This window comes from Corvus moneduloides, chromosome 2 (genome assembly GCF_009650955.1).
Source record: "Corvus moneduloides isolate bCorMon1 chromosome 2, bCorMon1.pri, whole genome shotgun sequence".
NCBI lineage: Eukaryota > Metazoa > Chordata > Aves > Passeriformes > Corvidae > Corvus > Corvus moneduloides.
The window spans coordinates 4294811-4318984 of NC_045477.1; the positions used below are offsets into that span (position 1 = coordinate 4294811).

At 46.2% G+C, this 24174-nt stretch overlaps 3 protein-coding genes and 3 long non-coding RNA genes across 14 annotated transcripts in view; 4 read left to right on the forward strand and 2 right to left on the reverse strand.

The window, feature by feature from the left end:
- Positions 1–2599, forward strand: part of CRYBG3 (crystallin beta-gamma domain containing 3) — an 83455-nt gene extending 80856 nt beyond the window's left edge. The window contains exons 21-22 of the mRNA XM_032095823.1: positions 64–223; positions 707–2599. Coding sequence (XP_031951714.1) covers positions 64–223; positions 707–795 — 249 coding nt within the window. The 3' untranslated portion in view covers positions 796–2599. The remainder of the gene's footprint in view (positions 1–63; positions 224–706) is intronic.
- On the reverse strand, positions 2040–21746 carry RIOX2 (ribosomal oxygenase 2). 8 transcript variants are annotated; one of them, XM_032095846.1, is made up of 11 exons: positions 18750–19005; positions 15550–15985; positions 10352–10471; positions 9652–9780; positions 8741–8844; positions 6834–6936; positions 6276–6441; positions 5803–5891; positions 4562–4672; positions 3399–3574; positions 2040–3353 (listed from the first exon to the last, which is right to left on the reverse strand). In XM_032095846.1, exons 1-10 carry the CDS (start codon positions 18791–18793, stop codon positions 3413–3415), a joined length of 1464 nt encoding a protein of 487 aa, XP_031951737.1. In that variant the 5' UTR covers positions 18794–19005; the 3' UTR covers positions 2040–3353; positions 3399–3412. The 8 variants fall into 8 exon arrangements, with proteins under 8 accessions (XP_031951737.1, XP_031951785.1, XP_031951767.1 ...); XM_032095894.1 differs by lacking the exon at positions 18750–19005 and adding an exon at positions 21313–21746 and having other exon boundaries at positions 3346–3574; XM_032095876.1 differs by lacking the exon at positions 18750–19005 and adding an exon at positions 19318–19413 and having other exon boundaries at positions 3346–3574.
- LOC116437781 lies at positions 3817–11598 on the forward strand. The gene is made up of 2 exons (XR_004237452.1): positions 3817–4328; positions 6107–11598. It is a non-coding gene; the product is annotated as an uncharacterized LOC116437781 (long non-coding RNA).
- On the forward strand, positions 12085–13092 carry LOC116437771. Its single transcript, XR_004237450.1, has 3 exons — positions 12085–12127; positions 12914–13036; positions 13068–13092. It is a non-coding gene; the product is annotated as an uncharacterized LOC116437771 (long non-coding RNA).
- Positions 12432–12854, forward strand: LOC116437776. The gene is made up of 3 exons (XR_004237451.1): positions 12432–12487; positions 12529–12669; positions 12701–12854. It is a non-coding gene; the product is annotated as an uncharacterized LOC116437776 (long non-coding RNA).
- Positions 21747–21958: 212 nt separating the features above from the next.
- The window catches only part of GABRR3 (gamma-aminobutyric acid type A receptor subunit rho3), a 34825-nt gene continuing 32609 nt past the window's right edge, over positions 21959–24174 (reverse strand). For both annotated transcript variants that reach the window (XM_032095917.1, XM_032095927.1), the window contains exon 10: positions 21959–23695. In XM_032095917.1, coding sequence (XP_031951808.1) covers positions 23393–23695 — 303 coding nt within the window. In that variant the 3' untranslated portion in view covers positions 21959–23392. The remainder of the gene's footprint in view (positions 23696–24174) is intronic.

A 24174-nucleotide genomic window follows, 5' to 3' on the forward strand; every position in this document is an offset into this window, starting at 1 on the left:
AACAAGCCAGGCACAAAACTGAGGCTCTGTGGCCTGGCTCTCACTTCTTCCCTTGTTTCTTAGGCCAACAATGCCTGTCTGGATGTCATTGGGGGCAGAGATGTGCCTGGGGCCAAAGTCGCCCTCTGGACAGAACATGGGAGGGACAGGCAAAAGTGGAGACTCAACGAGGATGGAACCATCAGTTCATACCTCAGTGAGCACCTGGTGCTTGATATTAAAGGTATTTAAAAACAGAAAACCCTGAACCTCACAGGTTTCAAGTGTGTTTTTTGATTAAGGTTAATTGCCATATTCCAGCTTTTTTTTTTTTTTTTTGTACTTAAGATCACTGTTGCTTGACAGTGGGATAAGAAACAACAGGGCAGGGAGGAACCCTTCCCTTTTGATTCCAGAGGTTTATTTTGATCAGATCAACTGTTGTGCTTTAGGGAGGTAAGGAGGGCAGATGGCAAGAAGTGCAAGTTACAGAAGACAAAATGGTGAAGGAAAAGCAACCACAGAATAGCTCAGAAAGAGAAAAGGAGTTGAAAAAAGGCTGGTTAAAATTCTCATTGCTCAGTTGCAGACACCAGCCCCTTACCTCATGGAATTCCTATTTTTCAGCTGATTTTCTTACTTAGTCACACTTCTTGAAGATTATGTCTAATTTTTATGAGCATTTCTTTCAAAAACTTTTCCTTCATGATTTCCTTTTGTTTTTAAGGAGGAAATTACTACGACAAGAATCACATCATTATGAATCAGCCAATAGAAAACAAACCTTCACAGAAATGGGATATTGAAATATTGTGAGTAAAGCCCACCCCAGAGATGGACTTTTTGTGGGCTACCAACATCGAGAGGAGGGGAAAAAAGAACCCAACTACTGAAGTCACACACCACTGGAACCATAAGCAGCAGCTCCTCTCTGTTTTCCTTCATGCCAAACACCAGCTCCTTAAAGAACTGAATTTTGCACAAAGCTGGAAGATGGGAGGTTGATCCAATGTCTCTCTGCAGGGAAGGTGATTCTTCAGAGGCTGCTCCTGTGAAAGTCACCATTACTCTTCATCTGAAGTATGAAAGGTAAATGCAAAAGAGTAGGCAGAGGTTCTGCAGGAGGGGAAGTGCAAGAGAACAGGGGAGAGGCTTTTCAGGAATGCTCTTTACCTTCCTCTCACACTGCTGGAAGCTCGCTGAGGAGTGAATGCACTGATGAGCTTCAAGGAACTTGAGTTGGGCTTTTATGTCCCAAGTGGAACTGCTTAGGCTCCAAGCCATCCTGAATCATGTCTCTCACTAAAATGCAATATATTTTGCTCATATGGACACCTTTGAACTGGAATTCCAGCTCAGCATGTGAAATGAGGCAATAGCAGGGCCTTTTGCCCCCTAAATGATACTGGTAAGCCTTTTGTCTTCTCTGCTATTAACAGCACCAAATTTCCAGTCTTGGGAACTGTTTTTCCTGACCTGTGGCCTGTTTCTTACCCTGGAAATCGGGAGTTGCCCCTTAAGATCACCTTTAACACAGAACCATATGTGTGTGTATCAAAGCAGGGGTCGCTGGTCCTGGATCAGGGGCACTTCCACAAGGGCTAAGCTGCACTTGCAGCTCTGATTTTAACTGTAGCTGTATTTTGTTTCAGTGTAAATAGCTTAATTTAATACCATGTCATTTGGCCTGGAAACCACATCTTCCTGCAGAAACCAACTCACCTTGGCATGATCCAAAGGTGCCAGTAGCCTGCAGTCCAGGGCTGGCTTCACATTCCCAGTGTGGCTGCGCATCAGCATCACTGTGGCACAAAGGACAATTGATGGGCCAGAGCTTGGTGTGCCAGGGCTCTCCTCAATTCCCACACTATGCAACCACAGCTGTTGCTCCCTTCAGAGCCACAGACCTCACTGACTGCATGTGATGCTTAAAAAGCATTTTCCTGGCTGAACACTGACCAACCACAGCCCCTTGTAGGGCTGTGAACACCTGACAGGGAAGAGAAGTAGTTCCCTGGCTTCATCACTAAATTAATCTTAATGGAAAATATTTTTTTTTTCCCCCAGCATTTGTATATTCAGGGTATGTATTTCTAGGACTATTTAAAGAGTTCAGGTTAGCTGAATTCAGATATTTTAGATTCCAAAAGCTGTAACTATGCCAGCTGTGCACTCAAACAGGATCATCCCCAAAGAAAGACGTAACTCTAAGTTTGCCATAGAAATAAAATATATGGATGTCTATTTTTGTATGAAATGGAGTTCTATATAGTACTATTTAAAAAAAAAAATCTTCTTGCACTTACTATTTTACATTCTAAAGTTATCATAAATCTGCTGTTTGAGTAACAGAACCTCAAATGTATGTATATTTTTTTCAACTAAAGCACTTAAGCTTTTTTCCATGTAAGTCAGTACAGCAAGTGTTCTGCATGTGACTTTCCATATGAAATTTTAAAAGCCTGTGTAAAAAGTTGTAGTTTTTTAAATGAAGAATGACTAAATCATTGGTGTCTCAGTGTTGTATAACAAAGTAAAGCAGGCTTTTTTACTTAAGGGACCTTGAATGTACAATGCTAAAGCATGTATATTTTAACTGTATAAAACTTTTTAGGAGAAACATTTTGCTGGTTGGTTTCTTTTTAAACAAGCTAAGCAATAGTTTTTAGCAGATGCTGAGCACATTCCTGTAAAATATTGCTTTTCCAATGGCCAAAAAAGGGGGATAAGGAAATTGAGTATGTGGCTGTGCTGTTACATGACATTGCATATTAAAAATCAATGAAGTATTAAAGTAACTGCACCAGTCTCATCAAAACCCATCCAAGTGAACATAGAAGATACAGATTCCAGCTTCAGGCTTTTGGGTTATTTTCACTTGAAATTGATGCTAGGGGAGGTAGAGGTTAAATATTATTGTTTGTTTATTCCAAGGATGGCTGTTCTGAGGGAAAAGGGGTTTTCTTGAGCAAAGTCTTCTCCCTGTGGGAACAGCCCATGCAGCTTTTACCAAGAAGCTTTTGTTCTGTCAGGGCAATCAAACAGAACAAACAGATTTTCCTGCTGATGAACTTTACGAATGAAAAAACAAGTTAATGTTTTATGCCCAAGGTTCTGGAGCCTGTTCCATGCATAACTTTAGATGTCCTACACACCCCAGCAGCTCTCCAGAGGGAAAGGGACACCACAGCACTGGTGTTACTTAGGCTTGACTTCATCCAGCCACAGACCTGGAGCTGTGGCTCACTTACCTGTTTTTCCCCATGCCCAGTTTCCCAAAAGTGTGGAAAGACAGGTACCATTTGGCACCAGAAAGCAGTGAAGTACAGATATTGCAATGCTTTGTCAGCACTACAAACCAGAGGCTGGATGGACTGAAAAAAACTAATTTAATAAGCCTTGCTCTCTTAATAGCCAGAAACTCACAGAAGCATCAGAGAACTTCAATCAGACATTCAGTCCATAGTGACAAGGCAAGGTTTTCTTTCTCTTCATCTGAGGTAAGGTTAAGCTCTTTAACATTAACAGTGCTGCTGCTCCAGATCTGCTTCAGTGCATCCAAGTGTGACAAAGGGAACCGCAGCCCATGCGTCTGCTGGGGAAAAAGTGACAGGAACCAACCCTTCAGCAAAGTGCAGTGACTTTATTACACAACAGTGTGTGAGGCTGTGGGGAGGGAGCAGCAGGAATGTGCTCCCTTCCCACAGCACTCTGGTGTTCCAGAGAGCAGCCTCCAAAAGACAGAGTTTTATCCAGCCCTATTTTACTGAGAAGTTACTCTTCCATGCTCTAGCACACTGTATGAGGTAGGGATGTTTATGGCATGCTGCTTCCTCCTGTGGCTTCCATATGGAAGAAAAAAATAATTTTAAATTTACATTCTTGCCTAATCCTACCCATTATTTTAACAAGGTCGCAGAAGTTTATTTCTAGCTGGCACAGAAGCACAGAGGACCTTCATTCCCAGGAAGGGCAGGAAGGACGATCCTGGGATGTGTTTGTGCTGCTGAGGTGCCAGTGTAAAACCTCAGCTCCAGAGGAGCAGTGAGATTTACTTTAAACAGAAAATAAAAGCCTTGCAGCAATGGCCAAGCCAGGGCCAGGCTCTGCTCTGTTCTGCCTCTTTGGTGGAGTTGTGCAGATCTGAATTACATTTCAGTAGAAGAGTGAGGTCTTTACACCCAGTGCTGACCCACCCCAGCCTGAAGTGAGCAGCCCTGCACACACTGTTCCAGTGGATACAGAATCTAACACAGGCTGAACGTGGCAGAAATGAGATGCAGTGATCACCATGGAACATGTGTTACATCTCCAGCAGCCTCAGACAGGACCTGCTGAAGGACACACAGGTAAGAGATGATTTTAGTTGCTCCAGGAGCTTTGCTAACTGGGACATGGGGCATGCACAAGACATCCCGTTAACATCTCAAATTGTTAATTAAGTATGAGATCACATTACTTAGTTCTACTGTTCAGTGCCTGTATTGCTGCCTCGGTTCATCCAGGTACTTTAGAATGAAAAGCTCTGGGTGCTGAAAACCACAGTGGGAAACCCTTTTGGGGTGTGTTTGCAGGAACAAACCTGTGCCAGGCCGTCCTCACTGGCAGTGTCATCCTCGGTCCCCATCATGTGAGTTTCTCTCCTGTTCTTTAAGGAATGATACACATAAACCATCTCCCTGCGAATTTCATCCTGAAAGACAGTAGGAAGAAAATGGTTACAGGTGATCCGCACCCTCACACACTCATCTCAGTCCAATGCCAGTTCCTTAATTCCAGAGCCCACTGTTACAGCAAGGAAAGCAAGTCACCTTCTCAACTGAATGACCCCACAGCCACCTCCCAGCAAAAAGGGACTCTCCAAAACACTGCTGAAAATTTATTTACAACCTCTGCCTTAAAACTGCCCCTGCTCGAGTCATAGCACTGATGCTGTGTAGAATATAGGCCATTGAGGGCAGTTCTCCTAAAAAGTCTTAATGAACAGGTGTGCATCAATAAATCTCCAGTCTGAGACAGATCAGTCTCTTAAAAATCACATGCCCATTATTAAACTTAGGTCAAAGCTGTGCAAATTGGTTGCAAAAATAACTGGAAAAGAAGTTTCCAAACCCTGCACAGTCTCACAGCAATATGGACACAAATAACATGGAGAAAAATCAGAAAGTTCTGGTGTGTTTTTCTTGGAGGGAAACATTCCACTCATGAAAAAAGAAAAAAAACAAACCCAAAACTGTACAAGGTAATCCATCCTGGGTGTATGTCCCCCCCTCTTTTTTTTTTTTTTTATTAAGATAACAAAAAGCACTTCTACACTTTCATACTAATAAACCTTCACAGATAAGCAGCAGCATAAACACAGAATGATACAAGATGCCAGCATCTATGCTGTGGAACAACTCAGCAGTGACACTGTCACCCAGTTAGATACAGAGAGAACTCAGCAGTGAAGACTAAATGCAACCAAGAGAATTCCCTCTCTTCAGGAGCCCTAATTTTATAACTTCTTCCTGTTCTTAAACACAATTTTTAAAAATTCTATTAGCCAGAGGCCATTTTAACTGCTGTAATGATCTAGCCCATGTAAGCTCAGATAAAAGCCATGCAGAATCACAGACTGAACGTAATTCTGTACCTCCCTCCAGAAGGCTGGAATGTGCAGTTTCACTGCTCAGCAAACAGCCCCAGAATCTCCTAACAGCGATAATGGGATGCAGGATCCAACCAAGCAGAACTGCACAACCCTTTTAGTACAACAGAGCAACAATTGACATGCCTCCCACTCCCCACCCCAGGCATACAAGGGGGGCTTCTTATACTTACAGCATTCTCCTGATCTGGTTCCACAGTGATGATAGCATGGTCTCTAAACTGCAGTTTGATTTTGCTATCTATTTTTGGCAATTTCCCACCTAAGAAAAATAAATCCTCCCTTAGAAAGGAAGAAAACCAGACATGGTACAAATTGAGCCCCCTCTGTGCACTACCCGTTCTCTTGTAGCCAGAATTTTTTGTTAACTTGTGTTTCCACACCCACACATTCTCAAACTTGTGGTGGAGGGAGAAAGGAGAAAGATTTTTTAATTCTAGGATAACCTTTATTTCACTTTATTATCTCTCCCACCAGATACTGGGAATTAGCCAACAGAGGTGTGCAAACACAGGGAGAGCCAGGCCACACAAAGCTGGGCCTAGACTGTGATCTTGACCTGCCATGAAATGCTACAAGTTTTAAGAGGCAGACTTGGCCACTACCATCACATCAGCCACTGTTAGGAAGCTCAAACTCTACCTACCTGGAGTCAAAGGATCAGAGTCGCATCCCAAGCACGGAGGCAACCGGTGCATAATGAAATCCTTCTTCATGTCGGATGATCTCAGTTCCCCGGAGCTCTCCAGATGGTCTGCAAGCCTTCTCAAAAGGCTGCTCAGCTTTTTGGTGGAGTCAGCTGTGTTCACCTGCTGAACAGCCAGACAGAAGTCAAGTTGAACAGACCAGGCCTAATGCAGTGCAGCAAAGCAGTGAAAATCTGGACCCTCCTCTTTTATCTTTGCTTAGTCCCAAACCAAGCTTTCTTTTACACATTCCCCACGAGCTGTTCACAAATCAAAGCTGGAGCTCACTCTCCCTTGCTCTGGGGGCTAAAGGACTTGCAAGTGCAGTTAAGAGACCCTTGTTCCTCCTGCACACTGACAAGCTGAGCAGCAGCATGACAGCACCAGCATAAGAAGGTCCCACAACAATTCACAGCTTTGCTAACTTTTAAAGATTCAAAAGCTTGGCCCAACAGGAACTTTGTCTGTCTGACAGAGCACGTGGATGCACCATTATTCCCTGAGTCCCACCTACTAACCATGAGCAGTTGCCTTGGAATGCTCATCCGCAGCGCCACATCCTCTTTTGCTGTATCAAACACAAGGCCAGGAATTGCATCCAGTAAGAAATCTCCCCAAGAGCTGGAGGATAGGAAGGAAGAAAAAAAAAAAAAGTTACTGAAATAAAACACACAAAGTTTTTTCCCTAACTAAAGTAGTGTTAAGATGTAAAACAATTAGTATTTATTATAGGCTCTTTTTTATCATCTCTACTCAAATGTTTCACTGTCTGCTACCCAGTGGGAAGGAAGAACACTGGCCAATAAAAGGAATTGGACATCTACTTCTTACTGCTTCTCTTGCCCCCAGCTCCCATCTGCCAGCAAGTGTCTTCAGCTACTCACTGCTTTTCCAAACTGCCCTCCACATCCCACATGTGCACACTGCTCTGCCTGCTGGGATCTGCCCCAGCCTACAGAGATGTCCCTTCTGTCTTGGTGCCTAGAAATACCTGGCAGTGCCACCTCCACCAGCACTTCCTTCACAGCTATTTTCAAATTCTCTTCAATTTTCCAAGGAAATGTTTCCACATATTACTTCCATCTACAGGCCAAATCAAAACACCAGGACTGCTGCTTATTTTACCTACACTTGCTGACAGCAGGGGCAGAGGAAGGCTCTTACACTTCATTGCCAATAACCTTAATGGATGATGATTCCACTTTTTAACCTTGGAAGAAGAGCAGTCTTGAAGCTTGTCCTGCTCCTGTCCTCACCCATGACAGACATCCCCAGGGAATGTGCTCCTGACAAGTCACGCACTCGACTGGCCTTGGGCTGATGCAGCCATGGAGAAACTGCACTGACTCCACACAAGGCTGTAGATCTCCAGCAATCCCATTGTAAGAAGCTGAATCCTTGGCTTGCCAGCAGGGCTTGACCAATGAATCCATGCAGATCCAGCTGGACAAACCCTGCTGTGCACACTGGCCACAGGAAGAGTTACCAGCAGCACCGACCTGACACCCTGGGCTTCCACAGTGGCACAGCTGGTGGTTAGAGATTCATCTCACAATGATCTAAAATATGCCCAAACTTGTTTGGCCCTGTTTGGCAGATAACAGAAATCCTTCCCAATCCCAAACTCAGGCTAGTAACTCCAAGCCTGAGAAGCTGATTAGGTGGCAGCAGCAGGATTTCCCTTTGTGATAACAATGTTTCAATGGGGGGAACAAGGACCTGACCTGTGTCAAAAGAAATCTGACTCTGCATGGGGTAGGAGATGAAAAACACAGATTAGCAGAAAATATTTGCGCAGAAGAATCTGTCAGAAGAGGTGTGGATGACCATCAAATACAGGAGAAAACCTGAGGAAAGGAATAACCCATGGCTCTTTATCTGGATTATGAAATGAACAGCAACTTCAGCCACTGGTGAGGGTTTTTTTCAAACACAACAGTGAGTTTGCAGTTGTAACATTATCTTCCACATTGAAGCCTCCAGCTGGTAAATAATAAAAAAGGCAATTAAAAAGCAATCAAGCTTGCTGCATGAAGACCTGGCAAAGAGGCTGCTTCAAACAATGGTCTCGCTCCCCTCCTTCCCTCAAACCCCAAAACTTCAATTACTGCTACCTCAACACGTAGATTCTGTCCCTAACAGCAAGGCACCTGTATAACAGTGGGGTATCTACATATATTCCATGTCACCACGTTTCTGGAGGGAAGGTGACATGCCCTACCCCTGCAATACCCACAGCAAAACAGACCCCACAAGGGCTAAATAGGATGAACACACAAAAGACTCAAGTAGAGCTCATTACAAGGTTATTTTTTTTAAGAAACAGGACATCATTTCCTTGAAACACCAGCTTCAAGTCTCTACTATTCACACACATCATCTGGCGGAGGAAAGCAATGCAAAACAAGAAGTAAAGAGGAATTACTTGTTTTGGTAGGTGCTGATGGTCACATGTGTTGAATGGGAGATCCCATGAGGAGTGTCAGCCTGGTGAATTGTCCCTCTTGGGAAGTACAGTAAGTCACCCGGCTGCAGGAAAATGAAAGAGAATTGATACATTTAGGCCACTTGGTCAAACCTTACTGCAATCCAAACAGAGAAAGTACTCTCTGAGCAGACAGACTGACAACACATGTTCTTTAAAATCACAAAATCGAGCAATTCTCCAATGTACACTTCAGTAACATAAAGCACTCTAAGCCAGAAGTCCAACACCTCCAACTTTCCAACCTCCTGTCAATATTTGCTCTGCACCTGTCTGCAAACACAGGTTTTTAACGTGCTAGAACATGAGCTGAGATGCAGGAAGGGGACAAAGAAGCAGCTGAGATGAACCTGCTGCCATTTCTGTGGGCTGGGAGAGGAGCAGAGCCATGGGATTTTGGTCAGATCACATCAAAAGAAAAAGGCCAGTGTTCCACAGGAGAAGTCAAAGAGGCTATAAAAATCCTAACCTGTTACAAAAATGCTGTCTGAAATTTTTAGTTAAAACACTTTAAAAACCAAGTAGAACCTTCCTCCTCCCCTATCTTCTCACCTATGTAAATTTAATATCCACACTGAAAACAAATTTTAGATCAGCAAAGTCAAGACAAGAAAGAATTGCAAAACACATGAAATTCCCTCCACAAAGGAAAAAATCAGTTCACTTACGGCTTATCCTATAAACAGCAGCACAAAGAGAAAGTTCATAAAGCAATAGTGATGAAATCTGATTCCATTTTAATCTTATTGTCCTTAAATTTGGTCTCACAGCTACTTCCAAGAGCCTACCAAACATGACTACCTTTCTGGCTACCACAGCCCAGACCACCTGAAGCAATTAAATTATGGTACCTTTAATATGAACTCATGTGTGGGATTCCCAATCCTATCTTCTGACTCAACATTATATTCCCGAGCCAAAGGCACCGTTGGTTTGTAGAGTTGCCAGTGCTTCTCTCCTTCCAGCTGAAGGATGAACACCTGCAAAAGACCAGAAATCCAAATTTTTGGGGGAGGGGCCTAAGGAAGCCCTGCTGCCCCTCACATATCCAACTCACCAGGTGTTTTAAATTATCTTCTAACTTGCCAAGTCTGTGGAAGCAAGCCAGAAACCAGGGACAGAAATAGTGGTACAGGTTGTTTTTCTGATAAACACAGGTTTTCCCCATCCCTGCTCTCAGCTATTCCCAGCATGGCAAATACGATTCCATTCACATTACTTTTTAGATACCTAAATACAGAAATTTACCTTTTTGAACTAAATTTTTGCGTTGCATTTAGAGACAACAGAAAGAAGAGCCATGAAGTGTGATCCATTTTATCCCGAATTTGGAAATCCCTGTTTCTCTCCAGTCACTTACACTTAGCCATTACTATCAGTACACTTTCAGCAAAACTATATAAGTAAACACTTGCAAATATTTACCCTAAGTTTTCAGTGGAAAGACAGAAGTCTTTCTAGAATGTTTGGGGAAGAGGCGGAAGCACACATAGAGGCATCCAGTGTCAGGAGCCCACAAAGGGTTCCACAGACAAGGTGGTAGTGTCCTACCTCAACATCATCGTAGTGAGGGGGAAGGCCCTGAGACCCCTGGGGAGTGATGTAAACATTGGAGCCCACCAGAGACCCAAAGTAGCACTCCAGCTTCTCCTGAATCTTCCACAGTTCATCCTATACCAAAAAAAAAAAAAAAAAAAAAGATGCTGTTACTGCTGAAGAGCTCAGCCAAGCCTGGCTGCCACCAGCCCATTGCTGGGGAAGAATGGTGACATCCCCATGGGAACACCAAGCCTGGGAAGCAGTGTCTCCTGAAGGCAAGCACTGCAGAAGCAAAGGAGATCTGCCATGAAAGTAATGGGTAAAGCAAAAAGTCTCGTGCCTCAACAGAGCACTGATGTTTGCTCTCTTCCCTGTACCACCTCCAGGCTGCAAAACCAGGCAAAAATGAGGCTAAACAGAGGAGAATAAACTACCCATCATCCCACAAACAGCAAAACACCCTAAGAAAATAAACACATGCAGGACTCACATCAAAGAGAGACTAACACAAAGGCTAGACACCTCTTACAAGTGACTCGAAGTGTTTGGGAATATTCAAGCACTGTCACAGTGACCGCTGCTGTCCACTGCCCAGGCTGGCTCCAGCGGTGTGCGGCAGGAGCGGGGATCAGCCCGAGGCACGGAGCTTTAGAGCTGCTCCTCTGAAGCCTCTGCTCTACCCAGGGGAGCACAGGCTCCAGGCACTGGGGCAGCCAGCAGCCCTTGGTGAAGGGACAGATAAAAAGTAGCAGGGAGCCTTGCCACGGGAGGTAATCCAAGTTCTTTGGAGGGGATCCACGGCAAACAAGCAACAGCTGCAGTGCTGCTACACCTTATAAAGGGGGGTGGAACAGGGGGAGTAACCCAACTGGGACCAACAGGCAGATCCGGAGGGAGGGAGGCTGGAGGGAAGCACTCACATCTGGTCCAATGGCCTTGGTGGGTGGAGGGAGAGGGGCCACATGCCCCAATGGGGCCTCGAGGTTCAGGGGATTTCCAAGGGGGGAGGTACCCGAGGGGGCAGGGTCTCGAGGGACTGACGGGGACCACAGAAGGGTAATTAGGGAGGGCTCGGGTGACAGACACAGAACAGTCCAGAACTCCAGGAGGGGTTTGGGTGATTGATAGGGAAGGTGCCAGAACAAAGGGAGGGGATAACCATATTGGGAGCACTGGGGGAGCGGCTTGGATCTGGGGCAGACCAACTGGGAGTAGGAGTGGGGAAGGTAGGGAAGAACCATTGGGGTACAGAAAACATATGAAAATACAATAAAAACCTTGCATCACCACACTTGAGGTCGTTGGTGTCTTTTTTAATTGATCTGGGGTTACTTGAGGTCATTTGAATCTGGTTTTGGGCTTACTTGATGTCATTTGAGGCCTGACTGGGGTTACTTGAGGTCATTTGAGGCCTTTTTGGGGTTACTCGAGGTCACAGGGGTTACTTGAGGGCATTGGAGAAATTTTTCATTGCTCTAAGGGTTACTTTAGGTCATTTAAGGCCTGATTTGGGTTACTTGAGGTCACAGGGGTTACTTGATGTCATTTGAGGCCTGACTGGGGTTACTTGAGGTCATTTGGGGCCTTTTTGGGGTTACTTGATGTCACAGGGGTTACTTGAGGGCATTGGAGAAATTTTTAACTGCTCTAGGAAATACTTGAGGTCATTTGAGGCCTTTCTTGGGGTTACTCAAGGTCACAGGGGTTACTTGAGGTCATTGGAGAAATTTTTTTATTGCTCTAGGGGTTACTTGAGGTCATTTGAGGCCCTTTTTGGGGTTACTTGAGGTCATTTGAGGCCTTTTTTGGGGTTACTTGAGGTCATTTTAGGCTTGACTGGGGTTACTTGAGGTCATTTGAGGCCTTTTTGGGGTTACTTGAGGTCATTTGAGGCCTTTTTGGGGGTTACTCGAGGTCACAGGGGTTACTTGAGGTCATTAGAGAAATTTTTAACTGCTCCAGGGGTTACTTGAGGTCATTTGAGGCCTTTTTGGGGTTATTTGAGGTCACAGGGGTTACTTGAGGTCATTGGAGAAATTTTGAATTGCTCCAGAGGTTACTTGAGGTCATTTGAGTCTGGTTTTTGGGGTTACTTGAGGTCACTTGAGGCCTTTTTGGGGTTACTCGAGGTCACAGGGGTTACTTGAGGTCATTGGAGAAATTTTTCATTGCTCCAGGGGTTACTTGAGGTCATTTGAGGCCCTTTTTGGGGTTACTCGAGGTCACAGGGGTTACTTGAGGTCATTAGAGAAATTTTTAACTGCTCCAGGGGTTACTTGAGGTCATTTGAGGCCCTTTGGGGTTACTTGAGGTCACAGGGGTTACTTGAGGTCATTTGAGGCCTTTTTGGGGTTACTTGAGGTCATTTGAGGCCTTTTTGGGGTTACTCGAGGTCACTGGGGTTACTTGAGGGCATTGGAGAAATTTTTCATTGCTCTAGGGGTTACTTGAGGTCATTTGAGGCCCTTTGGGGGTTACTTGAGGTCATTTGAGGCCTTTTTGGGGCTACTTGAGGTCACAGGGGTTACTTGAGGTCATTGGAGAAATTTTTTATTGCTCCAGGGGTTACTTGAGGTCATTTGAGGCCTTTTTGGGGTTACTCGAGGTCACAGGGGTTACTGGAGGTCATTGGAGAAATTTTGAATTGCTCCAGGGGTTACTTGAGGTCATTTGAGGCCCTTTTTGGGGTTACTTGAGGTCATTTGAGGCCTTTTTGGGGTTACTTGAGGTCACAGGGGTTACTTGAGGTCATTGGAGAAATTTTTAATTGCTCCAGGGGTTACTTGAGGTCATTTGAGGCCTTTTTGGGGTTACTCGAGGTCACAGGGGTTACTTAAGGTCATTGGAGAAATTTTGAATTGCTCCAGGGGTTACTTGAGGTCATTTGAGGCCTTTTTGGGGTTACTTGAGGTCACAGGGGTTACTTGAGGTCATTTGAGGCCTTTTTGGGGTTACTTGAGGTCACAGGGGTTACTTGAGGTCATTGGAGAAATTTTGAATTGCTCCAGGGGTTACTTGAGGTCATTTGAGGCCCTTTTGGGGGTTACTTGAGGTCATTTGAGGCCTTTTTGGGGTTACTTGAGGTCACAGGGGTTACTTGAGGTCATTGGAGAAATTTTGAATTGCTCCAGGGGTTACTTGAGGTCATTTGAGGCCCTTTTTGGGGTTACTTGAGGTCACAGGGGTTACTTGAGGTCATTGGAGAAATTTTGAATTGCTCCAGGGGTTACTTGAGGTCATTTGAGGCCTTTTTGGGGTTACTTGAGGTCATTTGAGGCCTTTTTGGGGTTACTCGAGGTCACGGGGTTACTTGAGGTCATTGGAGAAATTTTTAACTGCTCCAGGGGTTACTTGAGGTCATTTGAGGCCCCTTTTGGGGTTACTTGAGGTCACAGGGGTTACTTGAGGTCATTGGAGAAATTTTTCATTGCTCCAGGGGTTACTTGAGGTCATTTGAGGCCTTTTTGGGGTTACTCGAGGTCACAGGGGTTACTTGAGGTCATTGGAGAAATTTTTAACTGCTCCAGGGGTTACTTGAGGTCATTTGAGGCCCTTCGGGGGTTACTTGAGGTCATTTGAGGCCTTTTGGGGTTACTTGAGGTCACAGGGGTTACTTGAGGTCATTGGAGAAATTTTTAATTGCTCCAGGGGTTACTTGAGGTCATTTGAGGCCCTTTTTGGGGTTACTTGAGGTCACAGGGGTTACTTGAGGTCATTTGAGGCATTTTTGGGGTTACTTGAGGTCACTGGGGTTACTTGAGTGTCACAGTGACCGCTGCTGTCCACTGCCCAGGCTGGCTCCAGCGGTGTGCGGCAGGAGCGGGGATCAGCCCGAGGCACGGAGCTTTAGAGCTGCTCCTCTGAAGCCTCTGCTCTACCCAGGGGAGCACAGGCTCCAGGCACTGGGGCAGCCAGCAGCCCTTGGTGAAGGGACAGATAAAAAGTAGCAGGGAGCCTTGCCACGGGAGGTAATCCAAGTTCTTTGGAGGGGATCCACGGCAAACAAGCAACAGCTGCAGTGCTGCTACACCTTATAAAGGGGGGTGGAACAGGGGGAGTAACCCAACTGGGACCAACAGGCAGATCCGGAGGGAGGGAGGCTGGAGGGAAGCACTCACATCTGGTCCAATGGCCTTGGTGGGTGGAGGGAGAGGGGCCACATGCCCCAATGGGGCCTCGAGGTTCAGGGGATTTCCAAGGGGGGAGGTACCCGAGGGGGCAGGGTCTCGAGGGACTGACGGGGACCACAGAAGGGTAATTAGGGAGGGCTCGGGTGACAGACACAGAACAGTCCAGAACTCCAGGAGGGGTTTGGGTGATTGATAGGGAAGGTGCCAGAACAAAGGGAGGGGATAACCATATTGGGAGCACTGGGGGAGCGGCTTGGATCTGGGGCAGACCAACTGGGAGTAGGAGTGGGGAAGGTAGGGAAGAACCATTGGAGTACAAAGAACATAGAAAAATACTATAAAAACATCGCATCACCACAAAGCACAGACTTTACTTATCCACACCCAACACGTGACAGGGAAACACCAGGAGATGCCAACAACTGAGATCAGTCAGTCTCACTCCACGTGGGACCCAGCTGTGTATTTGGGTCCTTATTTGGATCCACCTCTCAATTACACTGTGTTGACACCTTGGGACAAAAAAGGACTGCCTAAATCCAAGTACCTACAAGCATCCAAATCCTTTATAACTGAGCAGCACCACTATCTCCTTCCCATAGACGAAGACTGAGGACACTCAGCTAAAACGGGGCTGTCATTTCCATGGTGCAATTCAATGCTAATCCACTGGCAAGAATGGTGGAGTGTCCTGGAAATACTTCACATGGTTTCACACCTCACCCCTGATTAAAGGGAAGAGGTACAAAAGCCCCTGTTTGCACAAGGAAATGTGGGGCAGAAGAGATAATTTAAGCCCAGATGCATGATCATCAATTATACACATTTAAAAAGAATATTTAATATTACAGAAAAATATTATAGCATAAATTAGATTTTGTTCTTACTGTAGAGCACTGAAACATGATGGGCAGTGCTGAAGTATAAACTGTATTTTCATACAGTTCATGTACAGATTTCAGCAGGTCATCAATGCCAACTACCTCCCCTGGGGGCAGATATGAAGCCATGTCTAGTGCCACTCAGCAAAAGCCACACCACATTATAAAGCAAGCATTAATTACAACGAAACAATCCCACCTTAAATCTCTGAGGCTGATGAAACTGTATTGTTGCCTTTTTCTGGTCAAAATCCTTCTTCAGCTGCATGTAATTCACTCTACCTTCTTTATTTAAAACCTTCTTTTTCCCGTTCACACACCTGCAGACATTTACATCTCGCCCGTAGTACAGGCCCTGGCTGCACAGCTCCATCAGGTCTGACAGCTGGAACAGGCACTGGTAGTAAGCAGCCACCAGGGCATCATTCCTCTGAATGAGCAGTGGCTTTTGCTCCCAGTACTCCCTGAAAAACACCTCTTCTTCCATGGGAGAGATCAGGCTCCTGAAGAGGCTGTCTGGGCTCTCAAAACGCAGGACTGATGGAGAACCAGCTGTGTCCAACTTGGGCCGTTTACACTGTGCCTGTGTTCCCTTCACCATGTCAGCATGCTTCCCTCCTTTCCTGGGCATCTTCCTGTCCAAGAGGAGAGAGACCCAGAACAGTCAGCCAGCAACACAACCTCAAGAGCCCACAGGCTCAGAGCAGCAGCTCTTGCCTTATCCAGTGGGATATCAGAGTATACTGGGAACAGCAGTGGGTTCAGGGGCTCACTACTTGCTCCAAGCAGGCCTCCAATCCTCTCTCAAACCTAGCAAACTGCAAAGGGCTCTGCTGGGAGCCCTTGTGTGGGAAATGGAGCTGCAGGGAGCTCTCTCACAGAGAGCCTGCAGGTGCTGACAGAATACACAAATGACACTGAAATGGATACATGTTACGATTTGCAGCCTTGGCGAAGACTGCCTGACTTAGAGCAATAAGCTTTTGCAAAATTAAAGCAAATGCAGTTTTGTAGTTTTGAAATAAATATGCCTTATAAGAGTAGAAATGTAGTAAAAATATACTTTATACAAGAAATAATAGTGATAAATAAAAGGGTAAAGAGTTTTGAGTTTAATAAGTTTTATAGTAAAGTTTCCTAGAAAGTTAAGCTGTATTAGTATAAGCTTGTGCAATAGGCTATAATAGCAATACGTTTATTGGATAAGAAAGTCCTCATTGCGGCAAAATTATACAGCGTTGATTGGTACAAATGTGTAGCAAGCTTTGTGGCACTTGCTTATTGGCTAAAAAAGTTATAAAAAGCCTTGTAGACACATAGTGAGGCGGGCTGCTGCTTCTCCAGCAAGCTGTTGCTGCCTCACTGAATTGCTGCTACCTGGCATCTGTACCTGCTGCAGCTGCCAGGCCTACCGCTTCTGCTATGGTTACTGTGACTACTGCCTTTGAGATTAGAGATGCTGCTCGTAATGACTCTTCTGTCTCACCCTTCAATAAACATGAGACTGATTCAGCAATAAATCATCTCAGTGACATCTCGTGCATACTTTAATCTCAGGACAATCCTGGAAATCCTGACACCCTTGCTCCCAGGAGCTCAAACCCCACAGCTGAGTTTATACTAAAGAACAGCGATGAAGCCAGCAGATCATTACCAACGCAGGAACCCACCCACACAAAGAACCTGTGGTCAAGTGGTCATCTGTAGCAGAGCTGCAAAGTATTTTTTAAAAAAATCAATTCAGCTCTAAGAGATTTAGTGGCAACATGCAGAGAGAGGTGGAGACAGAATCAGAAATTTGTATTCTTATTATACTTCCTTCAACAGTACCAGTTTACAAAAGAGGGAACACTGTTAGGCCTTTCTGCTGATGCTATGTAATTACTGATCTACAAGCTTAAAACTTGTAAAATTTACCAGTTTAAAAACTAAAATGCCAAGATTCTGCTTTGATTTCTGCCAAGCTGTCAAAATTTGTGATTTATGCAGAATAAAAATAATTCTTTCACACAAGTACAGACATTTAATTTTAAAGCTGAAAGTCATTTACTTTGTTTTTCCAAGTACAAAGTATGTTGAGTACAATTATGCAAGAATAAAGAAGTTAATTCACAATTGGTTTAGCTGCCTAGTTCTCAGGAAAGTTAAGGCACCAATCGAGTTAACAGTAGGTCTAAACCACGTGCAGACAGACTTGCCTCGAGTCTGCTCCAGCATTTCCTCCCCCAGAGCAGCCCAGAGCAGCAGTAGAAGCCTGCGTGAGGAGCTGAGCTAAGCACCCTGAGGATGAGCCAGCACCAAGCCCTGGAGCAGCACAGCCCAGCAGCCAGGTCTGGGCTGGCCACCTCAACCTGATTCTGGGCACGTCTGAGCGAGTTTGAGAAGCCAACCCATGAGGAGTCAGAACATGCTGATGCTTTCACTACTGAGTAAAAATGGCAGCTTTACTCCCAAAAGCAAATGCTATCAATGTACTGAGATGCTTTTACTTGCACAGATCCCTTATCGTGAAACTTAAAACTCCAGTTCTGGTAATTCCAAGCAGCATTAAGTTCTCCCTTGCAGCGGGACACCCTGCTGATCCCCCAGCTCCTGGGCAATGCTTCATCAGCAGTTCCTGGAGCAGCCTTCCCTCAGTAGTAACCTGTGGTCACCTCAGTCCTGCAGGAGGGAATTCACATCACCACCTGCCTGGCAGGATGGACATTCCCAGCAGCAGGAAGCCACTGTTCTACATGAGGCAAGGGAATGCTTAAAAAAATTAAAGACTGAAAATTAGTCCCTGGTTGACAGCAAGATCTGAAGATGCTGCTGGCACTAGGATCAAAAACTGACATTCCCCAAATGTCAGGGACACAAATGCAACCAACCCTGAATTGCTGGTTTTGAATTCCAGACCTAAAGCCATCATTCAACCTCTCAGCTTGCTCACATTGATCTAATGAAGTTAAATTCAGGTATGTACTGTTCACAGAACTCTGCTTCATTTACACCATGTGCTTTTCTGTAGTGCTTTGTTAGTTATTACAACTGCAAACCCACAGAATGGTTTGGGTTGGAAGAGATCACCTGGCACAATTCCCCTGCCATGGGCAGGGACATCTCCACTCGATCTGTTTGGTCAAAGCCTTATTCAACCTGGCCTTGAACACTTCCAGGGATGCAGCAGCCATAACTTCCCTGGGCAAGCTGTACCAGGGCCTCACTACCCTCATCCAAAAAAACCCTCCCTTACACCTAATCTAAACCTACTCTCTTGCAATGTAAAACCATTCCCCCTTGTCCCGTTGCTACAGGCCCTGGTGAAAAGTCTTTTATCTGTCTTTTCTAACAGCATTTAAGTACTGAAAGGCTGCAAAAAGATCCCTGGAGAGCCTTCTCTCCTCCAGGCTGACCCACCTCAGCCCGTCTTCATAGCAGAGGTGCCCCAGCTCCCTGATCATCTTGGTGGCATCCTCTGGACTCGCTCCGACAGGTCCCTGTCCTTCCTGTGCTGGGACCCCAGGGCTGGATGCAGCTCTCCAGGTGGGGTCTCAGGAAAGCGGAGCAGAGGGGCAGAATGCCCTCCCTCGCTCAGGACACGCCGCTTTGGGTGCAGCCCAGGACACACCATCGGCTGCCTGGGCTGCGAGCGCACATGGCCGGCTCAGGTCCCATTTTTCACCTCCCCACACCCCCGGCAGGGCTGGAGGAAGAACCGAGCAGCAGAAGGGCCCCGCTCCCGCCTCACTCGGGGACAGCTGTTGTCACAGTGTCGCCAGTGTCACTCGCACAGCGCGTGTTCCCGCACGGCCCGGCAGCTGCCGGGACTCGTTCCCTGGGAGGTAGCGGGAATAAAGGCGGACACGGCAGCTCTGAGGACACGCAGCGGCTCCGCAGCGCAACCCCACTGCCCTCGTCGCCGCCATCCCTCCCCTTCCTTCCCCTCCGCTTCCTTCCCCTCCCCTTCCCACAGCCCCGCACTCACCCGGCGGGCGGGAAGCAGGGAATGGCGGCGGCAGGGCCGGGAGGGGAGGGGAAGGGCGGGGCGGGATGGATCGGATCGGATCGGATCGGACCGGACCGGACCGGACCGGATCGGATCGGATCGGACCGGACCGGACCGGACCGGACCGGACCGGACCGGATCGGATCGGATCGGATCGGATCGGATCGGATCGGATCGGACCGGACCGGACCGGACCGGACCGGATCGGATCGGATCGGATCGGATCGGATCGGATCGGATCGGATCGGACCGGATCGGATCGGATCGGATCGGACCAGATCGGATCGGATCGGATCGGACCGGACCGGACCGGACCGGATCGGATCGGATCGGATCGGACCGGACCGGACCGGATCGGATCGGATCGGATCGGATCGGATCGGGCCCCCCGCCGCGGGATGTGCCCGGTGGAAGCGGGAGGCGGTCGCTGCCGCGCTGGGTGTCACGGGAGGAGACGCTTCCGGGCGGCCAGCAGGAAACACAGCGCTATTCCAGTGTTGTTGCTGTGTGTGTTCCAACAGGAACGCAACAGTATCTCCACCGAAGTTATTCAGAGGATTAAATTTACTTCGTACACACGACAGTGTCTGGGCTTGAGCTGCGCGATCTTTTCCTGGACCAAAATCCCGTTCCAGAGTCCCCCCGAGGCTCCCTCAGAGAAATCTTTAGAATCCTCACGGAGCACATGAACACTTCCAGAAATATTTTTAATTACCATTACTAAAGAGGCCTGCTAATGGTTTAGTTTACACTGGCTGATGACATCAGAAAAAAATGTTAGGTAGGTTTTGCTAAAGCAAAGCCTTCTTGTGTACTGATAATTTGAAGAATTATAAAACTTTCAAGAATGAAGTTGTCCAGACTTAAAAGTTTGCATCACCTACACTAACACCCACAGGATGTTTTCTTACTGCAAATGGGTGTAGCAGCAGATGTTAAAAATAGTGGGGCCACATCCTGCACCTCAGCTGGTCACAGAAATCATGACAAGCTGTTATTTGTGCTCCAAAAAGTACCCTCAGCATAACTGCCTGGATGCCATCGGGATGAACACTCACACAAATACGTGTTTACATAATGCCTGTGGTGCTTTAACTTGCAGTAAATGTTGTAGGATATAAAACCCACGCGTGGGACCGGCTGCTAAACCACCAGGAATGGGAATACTCGTGAATACTTTTTTAAAGATTTCCGTGCCAGTGTGCAGAGACAAATTGACTGAAAGTATTTATTACCATACCTGTTAAGAAGCTAACACACGCTTCAGAGGAGGGTCATGGGAGCTGTAGCCAGCCCTCTAGCACCCCCTAGACAAGAAATAATTAAATACTGGTTGTTTTCTTTTACTAGTTATACAAACGATACGTTTCTTTTAAGCATAATTTATCCTGATATCATCCCTATAACCGCATTAAGAAGATAAAAATTATAAGCTTTGCTCTAAAAGCATGCAGTTGAATTTCATCATCATTTACAAGAGCAGGTAGTGACAGGACAAGGGGAAATGGCTTCAAAGGGAAAGAGAGTAGGGTTAGATTGGATATTAGAAAAAAAATTCGTCACCGTGGGAGTGGCAAGACACTGGAACAGGTTGGCCAGAGAACTTGTGGAGACCCTACCTCTGGAAGTGTTCAGGGTCAGGCTGGATGAGGCTCTGAGCACCTTGGGAAAATTAAAGGTATCCCTGCCCAGGGCAGGAGGGTTGAACTGGATGATCTGTAGTACCCTGGGTGGGGAGAGCCCTTGGCCAATAGTTACATTCACAGCCGAAAGTAACATCAAAATCAAGCTCTGCAGCTTTCTGGCACCCGTACAGGATGTGCCTGGAAGGTAAATGCAGGCAGGAATCTCTTTTCTTCCACGCCTCCATGTGAGGACCAGTTTGCTGGGCAGCCTACACAGGGCTTGGGCATGCTGTGCTGCAGGGCTTCTGCTGCTGCAAATCCTGCAAGGAATTTAGGAAAGGAAACTTACTTGGAGTATTTTTTTCTGTTGGTGGCTGAGGCTTCACTGTTGGCTACACAACAAATACTTCTTGTAAGGCAGATTAAAAATTTTTTTGGGAAAACAATGATGTTATATTAGTTCATGTGAGAAGTTTGGAAGACACATCACACATGTTGAGCAACTAGATGGGATCTTCTCAGGCAGTCTGGAACATCTGTGCAGGATGCCCCATTATGGCAGTGCAGGAACAAGGCTGTGACGGTCTATTTTTATATACAGCTACACTATACATTCGCTCAGCTTGAGGTCTGCTGTGCTGTTACTGTTGCCAAAGCCTGTGTGTCCTGTGGCTTTGCATTCCCAGCATTGTCATTCCTGGTAGGGTTCTGCTTTCCATGACAGGATTTCCTGGAAAAGTATCAAAGCTGTCTCAGCTCTGATACATTTGTTTGGCAGCGATCTGTCCCACACGCTCTGTGAGATTTCAGTCACTCAGCAGGCACCGTGTCACCACTTCTCCAGCTCTGGAACTGGGAACTTGACAAATTCAGCTCTTTGAAAAAGTAACAGACGTCACCATGCTCTGAACAAACAAGATGGGAGCAAAAAAACAAGTAAATTAAATAAGTAAAAAAATTAGGTAAGTAAATAAAATAAAGAAACCAGAGAGTGATTTAGGCTTCCAGATTTATTCTCACTTCCTTGACCAATAAATTTGACCAAGCAGTGACCAAGCATTTACCTTGTGACATTTTTTGCCACCACAAATGATCATTTTGAACTGATCTTGTAAGTATAAACTCAGCTCATTAAATGACAGATGAAACCAAGGAATTTAGTGGAAAATGCTCCTGATTTGGGAAAGTTGAAAAAGTAATTTTGGTTCTTTTCTAGAGCTGTGAACACTTTTTGTGTGTATCCCTGAACATCCTTAATTCAGCCTCCTTATCCTGAACCTAAGGATATTTCCATGCAGGATTCATCTGAGACTGACAGGTTTCCTGTATGTGTCTCTGTTTTGGCACAGCTGTTTCCTTTTATATCCTGGAACTGTCCTGGGGATCACTGCTGCAAGGGGCAGATGCAGCTTCTCCTCACTGGAACATTCAATCTCAAAAACCAAAGGGGGAGGGAGGGAGGCAAAACCCCAAGTTCACGTGCAACATAAAGCAGAAGAACCAAAGGCGTGGTTGGTTTGTTCTCTTGACAAAATCATCTAAAATCTGTCTCAAAGTCTGTGTTTCTGTGTTTCTAAACCAAAGGGTTCTGCAGAAAGAAGGTGATTATAGCAGGTCTAGGTGAGACAGAGGTGTGTGGGTGACATGTGAAGGGCATGGCTCGTGCTGGTGGTGCTGCTCATCCACCTGGGAGGTGGCTGCAAGTGCACAGGGTCTGGGATGTGGTTCCTGTGCTGCCTCAGGGACTGGTGAGCCAGATTTCTCCAAAAAAAGACTCCATGGAGAGTCATGGACAGCTGACAAGGGTGAGGGATTTTCCTGAGGTGCTGTTGATGCACCATCTACAAAGCCCCATCAGCCTTGCTTCCCGCTGGTCCCTACTGCACTGCTAAGCCATAATTTTCCCCCTGGCTACCATCCGAGGGCAGAGGCTGCTGAGGTGCACACAGTTTGCCCAGGAAAATTGAAATGCAGGAAGTGAAACAAGGACAGGAGCTATCCCAAGGCTATCCCAAGGCGGTTGGTGCCGATTGCTGACCAAAATGGAGCACAGGTGAAGAACAGAGAGGCTGATTCAAGAGGAGGGGTCTGAGTGCAGACAGAGACAGGGCAATACCTCAGGTGGGAGCTGCTGTCTGTCCAGGGGGTGATGAAGGGCTCCCTTAGTGAGCAAACAGCTCTTGTGCTACTGCAGTGGAGCCCGTGCATGGGATCACCCCAGTGAAGCACTGCACAGTCCAGCTGGGAAAGAACCCACACATGTGAGAGTCTTTCATTAAGAGTTTTGCTGCTAACCAAACCAGCCCAGGTTTGATGCAGAAATCTCTTTCGGAAAATTTTAACCTTTTCCTCTACTGCTGTTGCATTATTTTCAAAGTATGATGCAACACTCATTCACAAAATAATGTCTAGCTTATAAGCATTTTTGTTCACATGTACAAACCCCAGTAAAAAAAGTTGAACACAATATATACACTGGGAAATATAATCCTGGAATAGGTGTCAATAACATGATTGTTCTGTAAAATAATCCTGCCCACGTTTCCCTTCAGAGATCTCTTCCTCCTCAAGCGAGGTGTGTCTGCATTGGAGATGTTGGTTTGACTTGTCCTGGTCTCATTCTCCTCACAGGGGTCTGGGAAGGGAGTCAGGTCCATGTCCACATCCGTGTCGTGGAAGCAGCCGTCGAAAGCCATTGCTTGCACTGCGTCCATGCTGTACATTCCTGAAGCCTGGCAACAAAGGAGAGTTACTCTGTGTCTAGCAGGAGCCATTTTGGCAAATCACAAATGAATAAAACAGAAAATAAAGAAAGCTTTCCCTTCAGTGTTGTTCTCTCTGTGGAGAGCATGTGGAGAACAGGGCTGTCTCACAGTATGGCTCTCTGTAGGGCCTGCCCCCTTGAGCAGGACACGAGCAAGGAAATGTCATCAAATGTCATAAAACACACTTGTCTGCCTGATTATTGCCAGCTGCTGGCTGGCAGTACGTGCCTCAGCTTCTGAAACAGAAGAATCAAACTCTCTCCTGTAGGTCTGTGTTGCTGGAGTTGTGGGAAATGACTTCAAACATTTCTGGGAGTAGGTTTTTGATGGGATTATCAGATCATGTGAGCAACATATGCATCCTTTCTGTGTTCTTCCCCTCATGATATTCCAGCAAATGAGTTTACACAGGGGATATTCTTCAAGCAAAGGTTTTAAGTGAGAGC